Source organism: Falco naumanni, chromosome 5 (assembly GCF_017639655.2).
Source record: "Falco naumanni isolate bFalNau1 chromosome 5, bFalNau1.pat, whole genome shotgun sequence".
NCBI lineage: Eukaryota > Metazoa > Chordata > Aves > Falconiformes > Falconidae > Falco > Falco naumanni.
Window position 1 is genome coordinate 24,795,889 of NC_054058.1, and position 22,421 is coordinate 24,818,309.

The 22,421-nt window shown below is 43.4% G+C and overlaps 1 protein-coding gene and 1 long non-coding RNA gene across 3 annotated transcripts; one reads left to right on the forward strand and one right to left on the reverse strand.

Annotated features, from left to right (window-relative positions):
• Positions 1 to 1,057: 1,057 nt before the first annotated feature.
• Positions 1,058 to 22,126, reverse strand: CCDC77 (coiled-coil domain containing 77). Of its 2 annotated transcripts, XM_040595621.1 has the most exons (12): positions 21,741 to 22,126; positions 21,436 to 21,519; positions 20,166 to 20,382; positions 18,737 to 18,879; positions 16,657 to 16,753; positions 15,270 to 15,327; positions 14,400 to 14,494; positions 8,796 to 8,944; positions 8,276 to 8,498; positions 7,253 to 7,378; positions 7,015 to 7,167; positions 1,058 to 5,237 (listed from the first exon to the last, which is right to left on the reverse strand). In XM_040595621.1, the coding sequence occupies exons 1-12, from the start codon at positions 21,785 to 21,787 to the stop codon at positions 5,091 to 5,093; spliced, it is 1,539 nt and encodes a 512-aa protein (XP_040451555.1). In that variant the 5' UTR covers positions 21,788 to 22,126; the 3' UTR covers positions 1,058 to 5,090. The 2 variants fall into 2 exon arrangements, with proteins under 2 accessions (XP_040451555.1, XP_040451556.1); XM_040595622.1 differs by lacking the exon at positions 21,436 to 21,519 and having other exon boundaries at positions 21,741 to 22,123.
• On the forward strand, positions 15,468 to 16,646 carry LOC121088940. Its single transcript, XR_005828085.1, has 2 exons — positions 15,468 to 16,065; positions 16,099 to 16,646. It is a non-coding gene; the product is annotated as an uncharacterized LOC121088940 (long non-coding RNA).
• Positions 22,127 to 22,421: the final 295 nt, after the last annotated feature.

Sequence of the window (22,421 nt, forward strand, 5' to 3'; positions counted from 1 at the left end):
TATCATAAAGGTACCAGTACTTAGTTCATATTTTAAGTGACTGTGCTCATCATCCTTATGGTTCACGAAGTTCCAAAGTTGTGTCACAGTCATTTTATTAGGGACACTGCAGAATACAAATCCAAGCAGCTCTCCCTGTGATGGCACTGGGCAGACTTCTATCCACCAAACCCAGCACTGAAGAGGAAAAAACCTGTTTTACTGGACAGTTTAGAAGTGACTTTATACTGAGATAAACGTTTACAGTGAAAGGCAATTTGATCTCTGCATCAATACAGGAGAATCCAGCACATCCTGGACGTCCTCCACTAGGGTAAATCCAGAGTGCCTCATTCAGATCAAACTCATTTCAACAATGAAACCCTTCATGCCTGCCTAGTTAATCATTGTCTTAACATTGAAACACTTCTGGGCTGAAGGCCTCTCTAGGTTTTCTGAAGTAAAAAGAAATAATCCATATTTACACATTTGCAACCTGTCCCCAATCCAATGGCATCGCAAGTCTTAAAACATGCAATGTAGTGTAAGTGAATAGTCAACCGCACTGAGGGCTCTGTTTATAAAACTGTATTTTTGGAGCTTACTTGAAGGGCTGCCACTCTAACTCATATTCAGAGATACCCTTTCTCCAAACAGTTCATTTGGTGCTAAATGGGAAATATCCAAAGTCCACCCCACTCTTCTCAAATACTCCAGGAACAGCCTGTTTCAGAAAAAGTCCTAAAACTTTTGATGGAGCATCAGAATCAAAACCAACTTTTTGTTCTTTGTGCCTAAGTCCTATGAATACAGCAACCAAAAGGAATCATCACAGCTTTCACCTCTCTCGCCTTCTGCACTGTATCTAAGCACGTTTTGGTACATAATCCCAGTCCACATGCTAAAAAATGTGTATACTTCTACAGCTAGACTTGCACATTTAAGAATAACTGTTTAGGGAGTAAAGGGGACATTTCTTACAATTCAAAGCAACTTGGGAAGATAAATGCAAAACATTGTGGATAAATTAGGAAGAAAGCTCCTAAGTTCCTTAGATACAAATGACCTTTGATGCCACTTTGCATGGGGACAAATGAGACATCTTTATTAGGATTTTGACTGAGGAGGCACAAATACATTCATGGTGTAGTAGTATTAAAGATGTTTGAGCACTGTAATTAAAAATCTAAATGACATTGCTTTTCATAAATATGAACTGATCTTCCAGAACAAAGTATACACAGGAATGTTGCTCCCAGCTAGTCTCAAAAAAGTATCTGATTAACAGATAATTACTTCTTGGCCTACACACCCAGACATTACAATTCCAGAATATTATTAGGCTGCCCACAGAGTCCATCCATACTGGTAAAATGTGTGTGTTTCTGAATTGATACAACTTACATAAGCTATTGCATACAAGTATATAATATACTATTATTCACATTTATTCTGACAGCTATCAGAACTGTGGCTACTGTTATTCCACCTTTCTAAGTGGAGTCACAGCGTCTTATCAATTTGGGAATTACTGCAAGTTGTGGTATAGGAAGATCACGAGGGATTTTTTTTGTTTTTTCTTGGGTTTCTTACCTTGTGTAACCTTGCTGTGTAGGGTGAGCTGACATAGCATACATTCCTATAATTAAGGCAACTGCACGAGTGCTGAAAAACCCCTACAAATATTGCATCTAATTAAATCATAGGTTTAAAGCCAGAAGGAACTATTAAATGATTTCCTGTTCACTCATGTCATTATATTTCATTAATTTCTAACGTGTCAAACTCAGTAACTTATTAAAACAAGCCCCCTTCTCCAGAGGTGCAATCATTTTTTGATTTGAAGGTAGAGATGGAAAATTTGTTACCCCACAAATAATTTGTTATAATGAGGAAAAAAAGGCACAATCTTCCTGTTAAAAATGTGTCCTTCTTTTTATCAACTTCAGGTTCAGGCTACTGGTTCTTGCTAAGACTTTGCTGGGATAGAAGACCTTCGGTAGTTTTTCATCTTCAAAATACATGTATATTAATCAGTCTTCTTAATGTATTACAATACGAGTGCTTGCACAACCTTTTCTGCTGTGGTTCCATGCCTTACCCAGTATTTCAACATCCCTTCTGAAATGCATGCACTCCCTTCCTTACCTAAATAAGGCTACACAACAATAAAGTTTATTCTACTGCTCATTTTTCTCCTGTTTACACAAGAAACACGTTAGTACCTTGGCTCACAATAAGAACTTTTGTCCAGTTCTAACCTTTAATCCTCTGTAGGACAGTCTCTGTATTCCTAGAATTAGTCACCCTGGAGATCTTGCAAATTCTGTGCTCCTACATACATAACCTGGCATTTAGTTGTATTGAAATGATACACTACTAACTTAAATTAGCAAAAAAAGCTAGTCAGTCTTTGGAGTAAATGCCATTTCTTGTTTTCTCCACAAAAACTGTGGAAGAAAATTGACCAATATAGGTCTTGGAACCTTTCCCAGGAAACCCTTTTGGAAATGCCAGTAATTCTTTACTGACATCTTAAAGGGTAGTTGTCAGTGGTAGAAAGCACTTGGCTTTCTAAAGCAGTTCTTGGCTTGAAGGTCCACATTTTATTTGGCAACATAAAGCAACATTTCACATGATCACATGATATCACACAGAAAGAACATGTACAATACTTGGCATTTCTTGCCCTTGGACAAATATTCAAGCTTCCAAAGAAAATGGATTTTCAGATCAGTATTACCATCATTTCTCCACCACTACTCCCTTGAATAGGAAGTGTTCATAGCCTAGTGACAAATCAAGAATAAATTTCAAGCTGCACTTTGATTTTGACACGCCAGCAGATAAATTAGGAATGCTGTCATTTTATTGTGTTCAGTCTTTCATGTAATAAAGAACACCGGTAAGGAAGACAGGAAATTCAACATTTTACATCCTTCTTCCCCCAATACTTCCTCCCAATCTTACAAACCTGATTATCAAAGCCTATAGGCTTTATCCAGACATGCTTCATGGCTTTCAGGTGAGGAAAGTGTAATTTTCATAGGCAATTCTTTAGCTCAGAAAAGTCGAAAATAAACAGAAACCCATTTATTGATATAGGTTCAAGAGATCTTTTTGCTAGCTTCCCATCAGCTGAATTTAAGTAGATGGATCCCACTGAATAAGTGGCTATTACCTCATTATGTAGCAGTTTTCAGAAGTAGTCTCCCAGGACCTGTGATAACTTTGATATCTCATCTTCAAACCAGCAGCATGTTATTTCAAATACAAACTCACTTTAATTAGCTAGACTTACCTGAGAAAGTACTAGTCAACTAAGAAAGAGTGAGACTAAATGAAGGATAGTATTATTTAATAACCTTCCTCAACTGTCCATGTAGCATCAGCACCAAAGTTGTTCATCAGTTTCTGAGCAGTTCAGCATTTTCAGCTAAACTAATCAGTGCAACGTACTTTAAAATAGCCTCTTGTAAGCTGTAGTAGTAGTTGAGTGTCTAGGTACAGACTGTCAGCCACCCCCACCAAAGCCTGTTTGTGATGAATTTGACCTCAAGAATACAAATAAAATAAAAGCCACAGTACAGGACCATAAAGGACAGCAAGCTTGTCACAAAAAGGATACATAACTGAAGTGGGCATGGACTTCTTAAGGGAATTTCTTCTCCTGCATTGCTTTAGCTAGTGGAATAAAGCCAATTCTTTCTCCAAACCTTGACAGCACAAAACCGTCGTTTGCGTATCTCCCCCTCCCAAACTCTGAACGAGGAACTCCATGGCCACTACCACGTCCAAAAGAAACTGCCTGCTTTCATGCACTAAGTTCTTTTCAACAGGAAAGGAAGTGCTGGAAGCCTCTAGGTATATACTTCAGAAAAGTATTATTCCACTTTTGTCATGTCTAACAAGGTAGGAAAGGTACAGTAGGAAACAGAGGCACTGAAATCCCTTTCCCAACACAGATCTGCTCTCAGTCTACAAGGTGGACATGATTTGCTGATGCTACATTAAAAGCACAAATACCTACAATCACAAACCGGGGTGAAGCCATGTTGTAACCTTTTTTATGATTTCATCTGTTTCCTAGAATTGTCATGTCCTGATATCTGGTATGAAGATAATCACCATATAGCCAGAGTTATATTTCTCACAGAGCCACTAGGCACCTGCTCTTCCACCCCTATTTTAGTTACAGTTCAGTAGCAAAAACTGCTGTAGCAAAAGTTGACCATGGTTTGTTGGAACATAACCATGACATTGTTTAAAGCTACAAAGATAGAGAATATGGTGGTTAAGGAAGATGCTAGATAGCTTTTATTATGGGCTTACTCTGTGTGTTAAGATAAACTGGGAGAAAGGGGACAAGAAGATGACACTAGATAGTGTGGTATTTCTCTCCCCCGTAAACATTCAAAACAAGTGTAGATGTTGCTGGTTCTCACAGATGAGTTCTAGAACAGGTTATCTGTTCCCACTGTATTAGATCTGCCAGGTTTGTCCCAATTAGGTTAGAACCAAGTAAATGGTAGCCATTTAAAAATAATTATACTGTCAAGGGGAGAATCAGAAGTAATAACACTTTAGTCTATACTTTCTATATGCAATCTTTTTCAAAGAAAATTTCCAGTTACATCCTGAAGTGCCTAAGCACTAAAATAGCAATCATTAAAACCATTTTAAAAGCTGCTTCTCACATAGGAAAAGGTCAGTCAAGCAATTCAGATCTTGAACTAGATCCTTCTGTGATTAGTTTCATTACAACCATATATGTGGTTTATAGTACGCTCCAAATAAAGGTGAAGGGCAGTATACACTGACCCCTACCACACATTTGAAGGTAAGATGAAGTCATAAGCATATTCCTGATATATTGGTCATCATGTACTGTTTATGCTGGTCTTATCAGATGCCATCTTCCAGCTGAAACAGCAATATAATCTGGCACATTAGGATCAGCTCATGTACAATGCTGTGACATTAACTGCAGATTTCCTCAAGCCTTTTGTCACTGGATGCCAAGAAACAGGCAGGACCTGTTCTTGCACATGACTATTCAAGCCTAGCAATGTATCATTCCTAAAACTAGAATACCAGCTAATACGCCAGCTTCAGCAGACCCGTAGTTCATTCTCTAAGCCATATATTTTTGCTTTTAAGTTTTTTAGTTCTCCTTGAATTTTATGGGTTAGTCTGTTTCCTTGGCAGACCTCATGTAGAATTGCAAGATCCTGGTCTGGTCCAATATTCAGAGTCACCTAAAAAGGAAAAGAAACACAGATGAAGAAAAACAAAGCTGTACAGAATACAATTTAGAGAGTATTACGATGAGGATATGAGGGAGAGAACTCTAAAGGAGACCCCTTTGTAGCTAGCAAAGAGGATGCTTAAGCTAATACATATCACCAATAGAAAGGTACTCCAGAACCAAAAATCAAGAACAAAGCTTGCATACATTACGGTGTTATATTACTGGCGAGGAAGAAATCTGGACACAATATAATCAAGTTTACCCATAACCTGTTGACTCCTTTCTAAGTCTTGTATTATTTAGAGACCCACAACAAAAAAAGGCAAGTTAAAATACTTATCAACTAACTTTTACCTGCTTCCAAATACCTCACCTCCGATGATGACATATTGTCATCTTTTGCTACTAGAGGTAGAGGTGGTCCAACTGCTGTGGCCAACCTGCTGCCTTCTGAACTGCAAATGATTCAAAAGCAGTTCAAGTGCAACGTGTAGTCTCAGGCCATGCCATATGGCCCATATCGAACTGAACAAAGGCTGCTGGATAATCACAATTCCTGATGGCAAGCTAGCCAGGGCTGCCATCTCCTGTCACCCTGGAACTGGATAGCATGCCAGCCCAGTCAATGGCAGAGCAGCACAGCCTTGGAAGCTGCTCTCAAAGCCCTCTTTTCTCTCGATTCTTTAGGGTGTCTCATTGTCATCATTTAGTTCTTGTTCAAAGATTTTAATATGCAAATCAGAAAACCTAGTCATCTGTAGTCATTTTCACTTCAAATGATGAGGATTGAAAGATCACTCCGGAGACTTCTAGCAAGTGTTTTCTTCCTCTGCCCTCTTGTGGTTAAAAGCATAAAGAAATTCAGAGTACAATTAAGAGCACATTCACAGATACAAAATATACAAGCCTGTAGTGGTAAAGGTATCATAGGCAATTTTCCCCCCATTCAAATATGATGATTAGTACTTGAAGAATGAAGTTTCAAAACCCACAGCCAAAACCCAAAAACAAAACAAAGAGAAGCCTTTAGTGAAGACAAATGCGTTACTCCAAGTAAACTGAACTGTGTTCCAAAAGTACAGAAAACAAGTGAATTGGTGGTACTGCCAGACTACTGAGAAAGAGTCAGTTGGACAAAAGCTATGCCTAAGATCATCCTCTCAAGCATGTCTAAGATATAAGTATCTCATCCTAAATGCAAGTGACATCAAGGCTGTGGCTTCTCTAAGCTGTTTCTGATGCTCATTTACACAGCTGGAAGCTACCCCAGAGTACACGGCTTCAGCTTCCAGCCAGTTTTTCTGCAGTGGTTTTTGCAGAGGTACAAATGAGAGATTAATGAAGGAATAAACAGAATATTCACAATACTCAAGTCAATGATCTACCTCTTACTGGAACAAAGCCAAACACTATGACCCCTAGAAAGAAAACGAACCATCATTTACTTTGCTGGATATACTTCTGAAACTAACTACTGCCTTGCAATTTTGACACAGCTAAGTGAGCTACAGTATCAGCTATGAACTTAGTTGCAACAAAAATACACAGCTAATATATACAGGACAGTTCCTGGCAAGCTTGATGCCTGACTGATTATCAAAGACAAATCTTTGGCTTCATAAAGTATGTAAGAGGGCACGTTTTGTCAAATATTAGTATCTAAAGGAGCATTTAGCAAATAAATTCTTTCCTTAACTTTAGGGAAAGATTGCATTTAAATACTGAGAATACACCTCTGTAGAGTAAGCCCATAATAGTCTGCCTTGGAAATGCTTGGCTCTTACCTTAAAAAGCTGGTTCTCTACATCTTTCAGCTTCTGCCGAAGCTGTTTAATGTCATTCATGTAGCCTTCCACTTCCATACGACGACGTTTTTCCAAGGCCTCATATCGCTGCATCATCAGCTTCAGGCGCTTCCCCATCTTTTCTGAGCGTTCCTACGGAGATGAAAACTCAATAGGGTATACAAAACAAAGGCTGCAAGACCATCACATTGCTACCAGATGATTACAGATTAATTACCTTGAAGAGTTCTCTGCCAACATCTCCCTCCTCACGAATCCTAGCCAGCTCACCTTCCAGGGTTATACACTGCTCTCTATACATGTTTGATAGGCGCTGTTCCTGTATTAGCTGTTCTTGTAGTGACTAGGACATAGGAGGAACAGAAAGAATCAACCCAAAAGCAAGTGCTCCGAAAATTTCCCCTGCTCTGGAAAAGGAAGTGTGATAAGACTGACAATATAACAGGCAAGTAAAAAATAACAACTGGAACTACAGCTAATGAAATTAGTAAGGACAATATTCCAACACGACTTCCATTACTAAAACATTTTACTTAGGTTATCAGTTCTGTATGACTGCTCATCATCAGTTAAAGAATTAGCTCTTCCCCTTAAAAATAATATTCAGCTACTGCTGTGATTTTTCTTTTCACAGCTGCTTGCCCAATACTGCTTTTCAGAAGCATCTGCATTCAGTGGTAGACAAAACCAATTCCCTATTGCTGGTTTACTGTCCAATTCCTTATTGCCTGTTTACCCACTTAAGATCTCCCAAATTCTCACCGAAAGCATGCTAGAAGCGGAATAAAAATCTTAACTACTATCGAAGAGCTGGGGGGACACCAATTGAAAGGACTTACTTTCGCCTGACAGCAGCAAGGAAGATACAGACACCATTCTAAGTCGATGAGCTGAGAGCATTTACACTCAAAGAAAGTCATGTGCAACAAGCAGGTTAAGAACTGTTGGCCCACACATCACGTGCCTTGCAGAAGTAGGGGTCTATTTTAGGCATAAAAGAAACTTGACAGTGAAGTGCTACCATAAATCCTAACTACACATTTTATCTGAAACTTGAAAGCAATGTTGATTTTGAGGCAGGAGGGTTTTTTTCTACACTAGTGCCAAACCCAACATAACATGGTGAGCCAGTACAGCTATGAAACAGGTACTAGCTACTGCCTATCCTGGCAAAATGAAGATGCTTGCAATTTTCTAGACAAAAACTGTAAAGAGCCTCTACTTATGACAAAAAAATTACCTTTATTTCTCTGCTGTGGCGTTTCCAAGCTCCATCATCTGCGCGAAGCATCTTCTTGGTATCTCTCTGCTTCTTTTCCCTTCCTGGCTCCAGATCTTTGTCAAGTTTCCTCAACAGACCGTCCTTCTCTGCCATCCATGCTTTCTCATTGGCTCGTGCATCAAACTTGAGCTGGAGAAAGTCACGGGTACTCTCATATAAGAGATTTTGGGTCTTATGGAGTCTGTAAAAAGGGATCCCAGTGGAGTTAATTAACTTATTTCCTAGTTTTTACCTTAATTTCTTCAGTCACCACTACAAGTTGGAAGAAGCATGGAAGATAAAGATAGGTGCTTTCCTAAAAAGTTTAGCTCCTCTCATCTAATGAAATAAGTGATATTCTTCCAATGTGAAATAGAACTTTTAATATGTAGATTAATCCATTAATTTTCTTCCGTACACACTACCAGACAGACAGCTGCATATTATTCCCCTGTCTTCCCATCTCATGACTACATCATGGTCCTTCTCTCACACTCACTTATCTGTTATAGTTTTGATCTTTTCCTGGTCCCTCTGATGCTGGACCTGGGCTTCCTCCATGTGAATCCGCCTGTCCTCTAGTAGTGCCTCAACCTGTTCCTTGGATAATCGTGTCTGTTCTTCTATCTGAGCTTGCAGGGCTTCCACCTGAAAAAGCAAACAAAGACATTACTGAATAAGACCTCACAGCAGCTCTGCTCCTATCCTTGCAAGTCTCTTAAATTCTAAGATTCAGATCAAAGTCTCTATAATCACAGAAGTATAGAATCATGGAATGGTTTGAGTTCAAAGGGACCATAAAGATCATCTAGTTCCAGCCTCCCTGCCATGGGCAGAGACACCTTCCACTAGACCAGGTTGCTCAATGCCCCATCCAGCCTGGCCTTGAGCACTTCCAGGGATGGGGCATCCACAGCTTCTCTGGGCATCCCGTTTCAGTGGCTCACTGCTCTCACAGTAAAGACTTTCTTGCTTATAGCTAATTAAATCTACACTCTTTCAGCTTAAAGCCATTATTCTCTTGTCCCATCACTACATGCCCTCGTAAAACGTCCCTCCCCAGCTTTCTTCTTGGCCCCCTTTAGGTACTGGAAAGCTGCTATAAGGTCTTCTCAGAGCCTTCTCTTCTCCAGGTGGAACTACTCCAACTCTCTCAGTCTGTCTTCTCAGGAGAGGTGCTCCAGCCCTCTGATCATTTTTGTGGCCCTCCTCTGCACTTGCTCCAACAGGTCCACATCCTTCCTATGTTGAAGGCCCCAGAGCTGAACACAGTGCTCCAGGTGGGGTCTCACCAGAGCAGAGCAGCAGGGGAGAATCACCTCCCTTGACCTGCTGGTCATGCTTCTTTTGACGCAGCCCAAGAAATGGTCGGCTTCTGGGCTCCAAGTGCACATCGCTGGGTTATACCGAGCTTCTCATCAACTAATACCCCCAAGTCTTTCTCCTCAGGGCTGCTCTCAATCCATTCTCCATGCAGCCTGTATTTGTGCTTGGGATTCTGCATGTGCAGAACCTTACACTTGGCCTTGCTGAACTTCATGAGGTTCACACAGGCCCACCGCTCAAGCCTGTCAAGGTCCCTCTGGATGGCACCTCTTCTCTCCAGTGTGTTGTCAGCAAACTTGCTGAGGGTGCACTCAATCCCACTGTCCATGTCGCTGACAAAGATGTTAAACAACACCAGTCCCAATACCAACCCCTCAAGAACATCACTCATCGCTGGTCTCCACTTGGATGTTGAGCCATTGACCACAACTCTTGTGACCACCCAGCCAATTCCTTATCCACTGAGTGGTCCGTCCATCAAATCCATGTCTCTCCAGTTTAGAAATAAAAAAGTCACGTGGGACAGTGTCAAATGCTTTGCACAAGTCCAGGTAGATGATGTCAGTTGCTCTTCCCTTAGCCACCAATGCTGTAATCCCATCGTAGAAGGCCACCAAATTTGTCAGGCACGATTTGCCCTTAGTGAAGCCAAGCTGGCTGTTACCAATCACCTCCTTATTTTCCATGTGCCTTCTCATAGTTTCCAGGAGAATCTGGTCCATTATCTTGCTGGGCACAAGGTGAGACTGACTGGCCTGTAGCTCCCTGGGTCTTCCTTATTTCCCTTTTTAAAAATGGGGGTTATGCTTCCCCTTTTCCAGTCAGCAGGAACTTCACCGGACTGCCACAACTTCTCGAATACGATGGATAGTGGCTTAGCCACATCATCCGCCAGTTCCCTTAGGGCCCCACAGACACATTTCTTCAGGCCCCATGGACTTGTGCACCTTCAGGTTCCTTAGATGTTCTCAAACCTGATCTCCTCCTACAGCGAGAAGTTTTTCATTCTCCCAGTCCCTGCCTTTGCTTTCTGCAATTTGGACAATGTGGCTGCAGCACCTGTCAGTAAACACCAAGACAAAAACACTGAGTGCCCCAGCCTTCTGAATATCCCAGGTAACCAGGTCTCCTGTTTCCTTCCAGAAAGGGCCACCATTTTCCCTAGCTTTCCTTTTATCACTGATGTACCTATAGAAGCTTTTCTTGTTGCCCTTGATGTCCCCAGCCAGATTTAATTCTATCAGGGCTTTAGCTCTCCTTACCTGCTCCCTGGCTGCTCAGACAATTTCTCTGTATTCCTCCCAGGCTACCTGTCCCAGCATCCACCCTCTACAGGTTTCTTTCTCTACAGGAGCTCCTTGTTCATCCATGCATGCCTCCTGGCACTTTTGCCTGAATTCCTCTTTGTTGGGACACATCACTCCTGAGCTTGGAGGAGGTGATACTTGAATATTAACCAGCGTTCTTGGGCCCCTCTTCCCTCCATGGCTTTATCCCATGGTACTCTACCAAGCAGATCCCTCAAGAAGCCAAAGTCAGCTCTCCTGAAGGCCAGGGCAGTGACCTTGCTGCGTGCCCTTCTCACTGCCCTAAGGATCTTAAACTTCAGCATTTCTTAGTCACTGCAGCCAAGGCTGCCCTTGAGCATCACATTCTCCACCAGCCCCTCCTTGTTGGTGAGAACAACATCCAGCACAGCACCTCTCCTCATTGGCTCCTCTATCACTTGGAGAAGGAAGTTGTGAATGCAATCCAGGAGTCTCCTGGATTGCTTATGCCCAGCTGTGTGCCCCTCCAGCAGATATCAGGGTGGTTGAAGTCTCCCATGAGGACCAGGGCCTGTGACCTTGAGGCTGCTCCCATCTGCTTATCAAGGGTCTCACCTGCTCGGTCTTCCTGATTGCTGGCCTGTAGAAGACCCCCACTATAATGTCATCTGTCCCTGCCTTCCCTTTAATCCTGACCCATAAGCTGTCAGCTCCTCATCCATCCCCAGGCAGGGCCCCATGCACTCCAGCTGGTCACTGACATAGAGGATGACACTCCCTCCTCATCTCCCCTGCCTGTCCTTTCTCAAGAGCCCGTATCATTCCATTCCAACACTCCAGCCATTGCAGCCATCCCACCGCATCTCCACGATGCCAGCAAGATCAAAGCCCTGCAGGTGTGCGCACAAAGCTCCTTTTGTTTATTCCTCATGCCTTTATGCATTTGCATGAAGGAATTTAAGTTGGGCCCCCAGTGAACCTGACTTACTGGTTAGAGTAGCTGGAACTTCTCTGTCCTGCTCTTCAAGTGCTCTCCTGCTGACCTGCGATCCCTCTCCAGGCTCTGGGCAGCTCTTGCTGGCACTGGCATCAGACTGGTAGGAGTGGATGGACTGAGGTACCCTTCCCCTGGCAATTCATTTAAAGCCCTCTTCACCAGCTTGGCAAGCCCATGACCAAAGATGCTCCTCCCCTTTTCTGACAGACAGACCCCATCAGGCCCTGGTAGACCAGGTTTCTCAAAGTGACTCCCATGGTCTAAGTAGCCGAACCCCTGGCTGCGGTACCAGCCCTGTAACTATTTCTTGATTTGCCAGATTTGACCAGACCTTTCAATCCCCCTTCCTTTAACTGGGAGGACTGATGGAAAATACACCTGCACTCCAGAGTCCCTTACTACTGCTCCCAGGGTTCTGTAATCCTTCTTGATACACCTCAGACTGCTCTTGGCTGTATCACTGGTGCCCACATGAAAACACCACCAGCAGGTAACAGTCAGTGTACTGTACAAGGATTGGTAGTCTCTTGGTGACACCCCTGATATGAGCTCCCGGTAAACAGCACACCTCTCCAGAGAGCACGTCAGGTTGGCAAAGGGGTGCTGCTGTACCTCTCAGAAGTCGCCTACTACTGTCACCCATCACCTTTTCTTAGTCGTGCTGGTTGTTACACAGGGAGCAGATCAGGCTGCCTTACTCAGCTTCGGTGTCTCTCCTGATGTGATGGGTCTTTCCTCTTCAGTCTGCAGAGTGGCACAGCAGTTCTGCAAGGCCGCCTCAGGCTTTGGGGGAAGTCTCTTCCTCTTGCAGGTCCATTCTTCTGCATTACTGGCCCTCCTCCCTTCTGTGTGTGCCGTTGGGCAAGATTTTAGCTGTTTGGCCATGGGCTGCGAGTCCACTGCAGACTGTGCTTGGAACGCACTAATTCCTTCTCAGTCTCCCTGATGTTATGCAGTCCTCTCACTGCCTCAGCCACCTGCTGCAGGAGGTCCTCCACCTGGGCACACCTTTTGCAGGCAGGTCTGCTGCCTGTCCCTGCCCAAAAGTCTTGGCACTTCCCACAGCCTGAGGTCTGCACTGCGGCCTCTCCCTTCAGCAGCTCCGTCTGGGTGGAGGCATCGGCCACCACTGGGGCAGATGGTGCCAAGCCCCCAGCCAGAGCTGCAGCCTTTGCTCTCAGATGGGTGCCCACCATTCCGCCTTGGGGAGCAGGTAGGATGAGTGTCCTTGACCTGTGCAGATGGTCACAGAACTGTGCCCGATCGCAGGGTTACGTGTACTCAAGTCTCTACACTCACCCAGTGGAATGCAGCTCTTAGAGAGCTCTAATTTCTCAAATTTTAATTTTTGTTTTAATGATAAATATTTCAAATAACTAAAATATTTTAATAAGAAAAAACACACTACAGGCAAGACAGGCATACTAAAAGCACCAACAATAGATTGAAGATATTGGAAAGATTTAAATTCCACACAGGATATGACATAACCGGTGCAATATGCGGAGATGGTTTTGTCCCTATACCACCACCTTCCAGTGAAATGGTGATATAAAAATACCTAAATTCTAGGAAGGCAGCTGGTCCACCAATCTTGAACAAAAGACATTACTCAATTGGAATCAATTACTAAATGTAAGCTAGATAATGAACGAAGGAGAGGGATGCAAATAATCTTGATCTAGGGCACAGAGTCAGTGAGACAGACTGGAACAAGTAATTGAAAAATGCGCATCCAGCCTGTGTGTAAGAAACTATCTGAAAAAAATAGGCATGTATTTAGATTGCTTATTTTTATGACAATTTTGTATGACTTTTGCTCCAGAAAAAATGTTGTTAGCTAACTGGCCACTACGTCAGTCACCACTGCCCTTGAAGGAAAAAAACCCAAAACACCCCAACAAACCAAAACACATCTATCTGTTGCCTAAGTGTGTTCTTTAATTTGCTTTTCTTCACTCATTCTTCCTCATGTTTTAAATACACCTGCTGGTATCTTCCCCAGTTCATATTCTGTACATTTTATCTTTCATTCTGTCATGCCATCTACACCCTTATCTTACACTGAAGTCTAGTAAAGAGAACATCTCATTGTACTAGTGCTTCTTACCAGAGCTGCCTTATTTCATCTCAGACACATTGCTTTTGACAATGTGTCTGACTTCCACAAAAAAGACTTCCACAAAATACCCAACCCCGCAGATCTTCTGTGGGCTTAATCTAAATTCATAGCCACAATCAAATTATGGGAAACAAACAGACAATGTGTGATCGATGTTAAGGGTGACACATTCCAGTTGACATTACTGGAACATATGCTTATGTAAAGCTTCCAGAATCAGATCCAAGTTCTTAAATCTAAGCCTACTGACAGAAAGTGGGAATCCATAGTAAGATGTGGCGACTGATAAAATCAGTATGTCTGCATCTTATCTAAGCAGACAGCATAGTTGTCTATCATAATTTCCTGGACAGCCAGGAATTTTGTCCATTTGTTAACAATTGTTTTTACCTGAAGCAGAAGTGTTTGATTATCTCTCCGATACCTCTCAGGACTTGCTGGTTTCTCTCCTTTTGCTGCTGGTTTTGAAGTGCTCCTCTTGACACCTATTGCAGAAATTTAACAGAAGTAGAAGGGTTTTTGCAATCTACCTGCGGTATCTTTCCAAATATGAAATACTGTATGTTCAGGCAGGCTTACAAGAACAGGAAAAAGCTTGCCACTGCTACAGTGACAAGGACTTCTAGGAGGGCTAGCTGGAAGAAGAGTTTCAGAACATACAGTGATCGCATACCTTTATCCCATGCTATCACACCACTACATTTAGACAACCTACTAGTTTTCTTAGCATATACAGAAAGCAAACAAATTTTCTTAGATAAATGATGAATAGGTAGATGACACAGCTGCACAAGCTTCAAGCGTTGAATGAGTTTTGAGCTTGTTAGCTAATTTCAGTCAATTTGGAAGAGACAGTTCTTTCAAAAGAGAAAATCATTAAGTAGGCATACAGACCTACACTACTGTCTGCAATAAAGGCAGGCTGAACCTCACCTTGGAATGGCTGTGGCTAAGGATGCCAGTCCATTTGGTACCTGCATAGTTCCAGAACAGCCATTCCATGGTCATACCAACCCCTTCCTTACCTGAACAGATCATGGACATGAGAGCCAGTTGAAGGTTTTTTTGAAAGGATTTTGAAAGGAAGATTTTGAAAGGAATCCAGGAGTAGTGCATGTCTATGTATGTACACATGGATACATTCAGGGAACTTAATGGAGGTATGTCAAAGCATTCACAGTAAGGAATTATTTTGGTATACCAAACACAGAGAAACAAGTAGCAATAGCTGAGCTGCTGTTAATCAGCTTGGTGTGGTACCTGTTCTAGAAGCATCATGTGACTCTCTGGATTTAGCTGGCCTTTGCAGAACAGTAACCTGTAGAAACAAGATTAGGTATCTGCGCTGAACATCTGAATTCTCCAAAGTTGCAATGGTCAGGAACAAATCTTAAAAAGTAAAATGAGATAGCCAAAAGAACAGCATTACCTTACTTCTACCACAAGACAAGGAAGACATTCACAAGTGTCTGTGTTGAAAAGTTTCCTTTATCATGGCTGAGTTTTGCCATTGCTGCCTCTATTTTTTTTTTTCACCGAAACAACTGGAAAGTAATCCTGCCTTTGCTGGCTTCATTAGGATGAAAATCAGCACCCTCAGCAGGAAAAGCAGCATTTTGGGGACAGAGAGGAGAAGAGGAAGGTGATGATGAAGATGATGTTATTTCCTTCTTTCATATTCCTCCTTGCCTTAGCAAGACAGAGAAACATGAAGCTTCATTCATCAGCACATTCACTCAAGCTACTGAACAAGCCTGGGATAAAAGCTAATCAATAAAATTATTGAAACAACTCAACTGTTGAACTGAAACCCACTTAAAACCAGGAAGCCATGAGGGAGCAGGTTATAACCCAAATGCTTATCTTGAGGTTGATGCTATATAATAGACTTAATTTTAGAGCTACCCTATATCAGGGAATTTTAAAGCTTCTGCAAGATTTTAACTGCTTGAGCAGCTTTTTAACTGCAGAGCAACTACAAACAATATAGCATATTTCAGCCTTTTTCTGCACCTTATTCTAAGATAAATCCTATATTCCATCATAGTCTCTGTAAGTTCAAATCATTCATGATTCGTGACTTAAGTAGGTTCAACTACACTGCACTTCACATGCAATGCCATGTAATCAATTCAACATTATTCACTGTATGTGATACAATATTGCCTAGAGGAGATGGCTCTTCTGCAGCCTTCTGGCCAGAAAACTCAGCTGCAGCAACCTCAGCGCTGCTTTATTCTTTACTAACAGGTAGGCACTCTGAGATAGCTGATCTTCAAACACTGTACCTGGGCATTTTCTGCACTTCCTTTTTTTCTTTTTCTCTTTGCAGTGTTCTCTCCAACTTCTCAACGACCATTTGTCAGATGGCTTTAGATTCCTCCTACTTGAAATTTAGGAGGCTGATCTGGAAGTATGTTTTGAAGATACAAGGTGACAGCTGCTAAGAAGACCTACTTCCAGTGTGCTCGTTCCTACTTACCTGTCAGCAGCTATACTAAAACCTGATGTTGCTACAGATCCCTCCTGCTTTCAGCTCATTTAGAAATTTTTGACTTGCAGGACAGATTTGGTCTGTGGTCAGCTCTGGGGTACAGATCTTCATATTACAATCAAAAGCAGACTTCTACAGAAAAATGGAACTTGCCTTATGTGGAGGCTCCTTGTGAAAATACGTAACTTCTCCTTTGTCTGTTCCTGCTAAAGCCAGGAGATGCTGAATTTTTTTTCTATCCTCCAACTCCCTGGAATTCAAAGAAAGTGGACAGCACATTGCTATTTTTAACTACATCAAGACATTGTGACACAGTCCTTCTCGTTAATTTACTCGTTAATGCTTACAAGTTTTTCAAACTGTTGCAGTCTTGAGAATACTGCTTTAAAAACAAACTCCCCAAGACATTACTGATAGAACACCATGATATAACACCACCACCACCACTTCTGCTGGCATTAGGGAGCATTCCTCTTCTCAAATATCACAACACTACACCAGCTGATACAGCAATAGCACATGTGGTAAAGAATTTGCATTCCAGAGTTACAAACTACCCCAAATCCTTTCAGCTATTTCATTGAACAGATTATAAGCATCCGTTGTTTTTAAAGCAAACTACATTGAGGACTGTATCAGATACACTTCATCACACTCTTGAGAAATGCAAGAACACACCAACACACATTTTGACTTAAGTTCTTAAAACTTTAACAGAAAACTTGGTATTATCATCCAGAATGTTCTGAAAGAGGTTGGAAACTCCTTTGTCAATGGCACCTAGTCTGGTACAGCAGGTTATATTCCAGTTCATCAACTAAATAGCAATAAAAAGGAGTGGCTGTCAACACTATCTCAGAGCCAGGGAAAACTATTCACTTTGATCTGTATTTTCTATTTGAGCTTAAGTGTTTTTAGGGCTGAGGGAATAAGTTTTGCCAGTCAGGTACAAGGTCTGCGTATCAGGTTTGCGTGGCAAGGTTTTGGTAGTGGGGGGAGCTACAGGGGTGGCTTCTGTGAGATGACAGAAGTTTCCCCTGCGTCTGACACAGCCAATGCCAGCCGGCTCCAAGACAGACCCGCCACTGGCCAAGGCAGGGCCCATCAGCCATGGTGGTAGCATCTCTGTGATAACATTTAAGAAGTGAAAAGACAGAAGAATACATGAGAGCAACAACTGCAGACACCAAGGTGAGTGAAGCAGGAGTAGGGTACTCCAGGTGCTGGAGCAGACATCCCCCTGCAGCCCATGGTGAAGATCATGGTGAGGCAGGCTGCCCCCCTGCAGCCCATAGAGGACCTCACAGCAGAGCAGCTGGATGCTCAATGGAGGCTGTGACCCTGTGGGAAGCCCAGGCTGGAGCAGGCTCCTGGCAGGACCTGTGGACTCATGGAGAGAGGAGCCCACACTGGAGCAGGTTTTCTGGTAGGACCTGTGAACCCATGGGGGACCCACATTGGAGCAGTCTGTTCCTGAAGGACTGCACCCTGTGGAAATGACCCATGTTGGAGAAGTTGATGGAAGATTATGTCTCACAGGTGGGACCCCACACTGCAGCAGGGGAAGAAAACAAGGAGGAAGTAGCATCAGAGACGACATGTAATGAACTTGCTGCAACCCCCATTCCCCAACCCCTGTGCTGCTCAGGGGGAGGAGGCAGAAAATTCAGGAGTGAAGTTGAGCCTGGGAAAAAAGGAAAGGTGGGGTGCAAGGTGTTTTAAGACTTGTTTTTATTTCTCATTATTCTACTCTGATTTGATTGGTAATAATTTAATTTCCCAAAGTCTGTTTTTGCCCATGACTCTAATTGGCAAGTGATCTCCCTGTCCTTATCTTGACCCAGAAGCCTTTCATTGTATTTTTCCAGCCCTGTCTAGCTGAGGAGGAGAGTGACAGAGCAGCTTGGTGGGCACCTGGCACCCAGCCAAGGTCAACGCACCACATTCTGCTTAAACCAGAACCTCCACATTCAAACTGGCAACTCAAAACCGAATCTATGTGCAACTTCTATTCTTCCTTCTATCAGCAGAATAGCAGGAATAATAAATGTAAACATATTTAGCAGCCCAACAGACTGCATTCCACCTCCAAGATTGGTACAACTCCATTGGAGCTCTCCATGGGAAGCATGGCATAATTGCTTCTCTGAAGACTCCAGATCTGGATAAGAACTAGAACATAATGCATGCAATTGCTACTGCCAGTGACCCAGCCCACCATCTAAGACAGCACCTGATTTTCAGCCGGTCATTCTCAGAGTAAAGACGAAGGACATGTTCTCTCTCCTGGAAGAGGTAGACTTGCATATCACTCAAAGCCTTTTGCAACTCTGCAATCTCCTCTTCTCGCTGATGTACTTCCCATTGCAATTTGTGCTAAACAGAGAGAATGAGGTACTTGAAATGATACAGAACATTGCGCAACACTTACAAACTTCGAACTGCTTGTGCCCTGAGCGCCTGTAACTGGTATAGAACAACTGCTAGTTCAAGTGAATTATTTTATTCTCTTACAAAATTTGACCAGATGAGGGCACTATTGGAAAAATTATTAAAAAAAGAAATGTTTCAACAGGGAGTTCAGAGCCCTGGGAATCACTGTCACTACACAACAGCCAAATAAGGCCTAAGCTAAGGTCTCCAGTTTCCAGTGGTTGTTGCACTTCTGCACTGACAGTCAGACTGGCAACAGGTATGGGAGTCTGACATCAACAAAAACCTAGCAAAGCCTCTGTAATAGCACTTATTTTAATTACTGAAGAATAAACATTAAAATATCTGTATGGTTTAGTTGTGAGAAATCTGGCTAGTTACTAAGTTTCATTAATGATTTTCTACCTGGTGTGGAAAACTAACAAACCTTTTAGAAAACCATTCCCGTAGCATCAAAGGCACTATTTTTTGGAGCCTGCTCCTTTTCCCCATATGTTGAATGAAAATAACTTGTAGGCCATGTATGTTCTGAGGTCTTTCAGGCTGCTTCAAGCATGGCCAGTACTTAAGGAGGCATTTCAATCACCTCAGAAATGATCTTTCTATTCCCAAAGGGTTATTCACAATTACAAAGATGACGGGCTACTAGACAAGCATATGCTGAAAGGTGTATCAGAGCACTGAGTATCTTACACATACTCTGTAAGATTTCCTCCTCTTAAAAGGCAAAGATTTTTAGATTTTGGAGTTTCTTTTAAATTCACATTTATTTGCTGTGTAGTATACGGCTTAATAGCCTATGGCCAAGCTTATGAATTTCATTGCAGTAAACACAAACTATATCTGTACCTCAAAGCCCATTCAATTTGGAGAGAAGAGCACTCATTCTTCACTATGAGAATCAAGGGGAAAAAGTTGAACATGGGAACCGAACATCTAAACTCAGGATTTAATTTTAAAAAATCCAGAAACAAATAACCCACTGTGAAGATGTAACCAAACTGTAATAACTTAAGAATAGAAGAATATCCTGGAGGCATGTTTCAGTTTGCTTTGACAGAGGACAGACAGCTAGATTTTTACAATCACACTCTGACATCTCCTTATTTCTTCTTACCACATTACTGGTAAATCTCAAGACCATCTGTGCTGAGTTTTCAATTGAAGAAAAATACTAAGTTTCTGTAAGGATACATAATCCATCATCATTCAAAACCTCTTTTCCTAACCTGCTCATCATACGTTTCTTTGTATCTCTCCAGCCTTTTTATCAGATCCTCATGTTCCTCATCAAAGTCAGCAATCTTCTTGCGGTAGTATTCCAGCAGCTCCCGGGAGGGATGGAGAAAGGCCAGGCGCTCACTGATCGAAGGGAGAGGAGTGAAGTCCTCCTGACTTGGTGATTGAGAACTAGCGTATCTGGATGAGACATGGGGGGTTGCCAGCCTGGACAGAAACAGTTTCTAATGACATGTAAGCTTCAGACATTAAAATAAGAACACTTTCCAAAATAGTTAGAAATAGATTTTCAATTTTAACACAGGTTCAGTTCCAAACACAGTTTAGCTTGTGCTGTGGGTTCAACAGGAGATCATGGCATTTAGGAGAAACAAGAGCTTTGATACAGAACAGCTTGCATGCTTACTATACTGTGGATATGGGGCCCACTGATGGAAAAGGGAAAAAGAAAAATGTTATAAAAGGAAAGTCTCATAAGATATTTGGGAAGGGTGAAGGTGAAAAGAAGGAGAAAAGGAGAGAACAAAGGGGTCAAAGTCCATTGCTGTGCAGCAAAAAAAAGCAGCAGCTCCTCTAAGAAAAACAGCAAGACATATCCGTGACAGAATCACTACCTGATATCCAGAAAAAAAGCACTTTCTAAAGAAAGACTGTTGAATAAAAACAATAATTCATGTTAGCTGATGCACCAGCCATCATAATTTAAGGTGTACATTTAGAAATCTACATGCTTTCCTTTTGGGTGTATTTAATGTTCTTATCCACATCGCTTGTCCACCCCTGTTAGTGAAATACAATATTCCAAGTTCTTCAATCTTAGGTTGAGGTATTAGATGGAAAACACACCTATATTACATAAATCAATAAAAGAATACGCATGTTAATTACGTATTTCTTTTAAGCAATGTTTCCTGCATTCAGACATTTAACCTGCTCAAACAAGCACCGAATTTGCAACAGCACTGCACAGAGACTGCAAAATTATCTTGGAAAGAATTATTTTCATTATTTATGTTGATCTAACAAACAGGCTAAGTGGTAGCATGACTAACAGCATTCAAGAGAAAAAGCCTCTTTACTGAAGATCTGTTAACAAAAACACAGCCCAGGACTGAGCGTGGAGCCTGTGCCTGAGCCCTGACACAGCGTGGCCTGGCAGGTGTGACCTTCATGGCCCAGCTCGCCAAAGCCGCTCAGATCCCAACCGCAACGCGTGGCAGCCACGACCGCCTGCCAAGCTCCTCCAGCCCTGGCACTCGCCGCGGGCAAGTATCAGCCACGCCGGGACCGCTTCGTGTAGGAACCTTCCCACCAGCTGCGCCCAGAAACGTCTTAAACACCACACTTGGAAAGATGAGTAAGAGCAAGAGAAGGAAACGAGTAACGGAGACACAAAGCGAACGCTTTATTATCGGACTAGAGAGCAGCAGGAACGGAGAGGCCCAAGGCTAAAGCCGCAGAGCGCTGCGAGAGGGGCACACGGCGGCGTTAAGCCCGGCCGCCGGGGGGGAGCGGGAGCCGGGGCAGGGCCCGCCGCGGGGTGGCCGGAGGCGGCCCCACGCTACCTTCTGGAGCCGGGGCAGGGCCCGGCAGAGCGGTCCGTCACGCTCATGGCGCCGCTGCGGAACGGCCGGGCTCACCGCGGGCACGGACAGGCGCTGCGAGGCGGGGCTCGGCGGCGGCGGGCCCGGGTACCCCGGGAGGCTGGCGGAGACGGAGGTGCCCGGCAGAAACACGAGCTAAGCCTCGCCGCGGGCCCCTGGCGAACAACCCAGGGACGAGGCAGCGCGGCAGGCACCACGACACAGCACCACCGCCGTGGCGACCCCCCAACGGCCAAACTACCGCCCTAACCGCCACGCCACAACTTAAACGGCGAGGCAACCGGCCGACCGCCGCCTCCTCCAATCACAGGCAGCCTTCCATGCGGCGCCGACCGCCTCTAGCAATCAGCGCTCGCGACACGGGCGGAGGGGCTCCGCGCCGGTGCGCCCGGGAGTTGTTAGCCCTTGGGTCGCCGGGGGCGGGGCGCGGCGCGGGGCGCGTGCGCGGCGGAGGGGGCCCCTCGCCATACCGACCATCCGCGGGGGGCGGGTGTGTGGGGTCTTGGCTTCGTGTCCCTGTTTTTATGATGACAGGGCTTAGGGCTCTGGGTAAAATAAATGCAGCCTGTGGAGGGAACTCGTTTTAGCAACAGCGGCAAGAAACCCGCCCAGATACCCACTTCCCTTCGAAAATGAACTGCA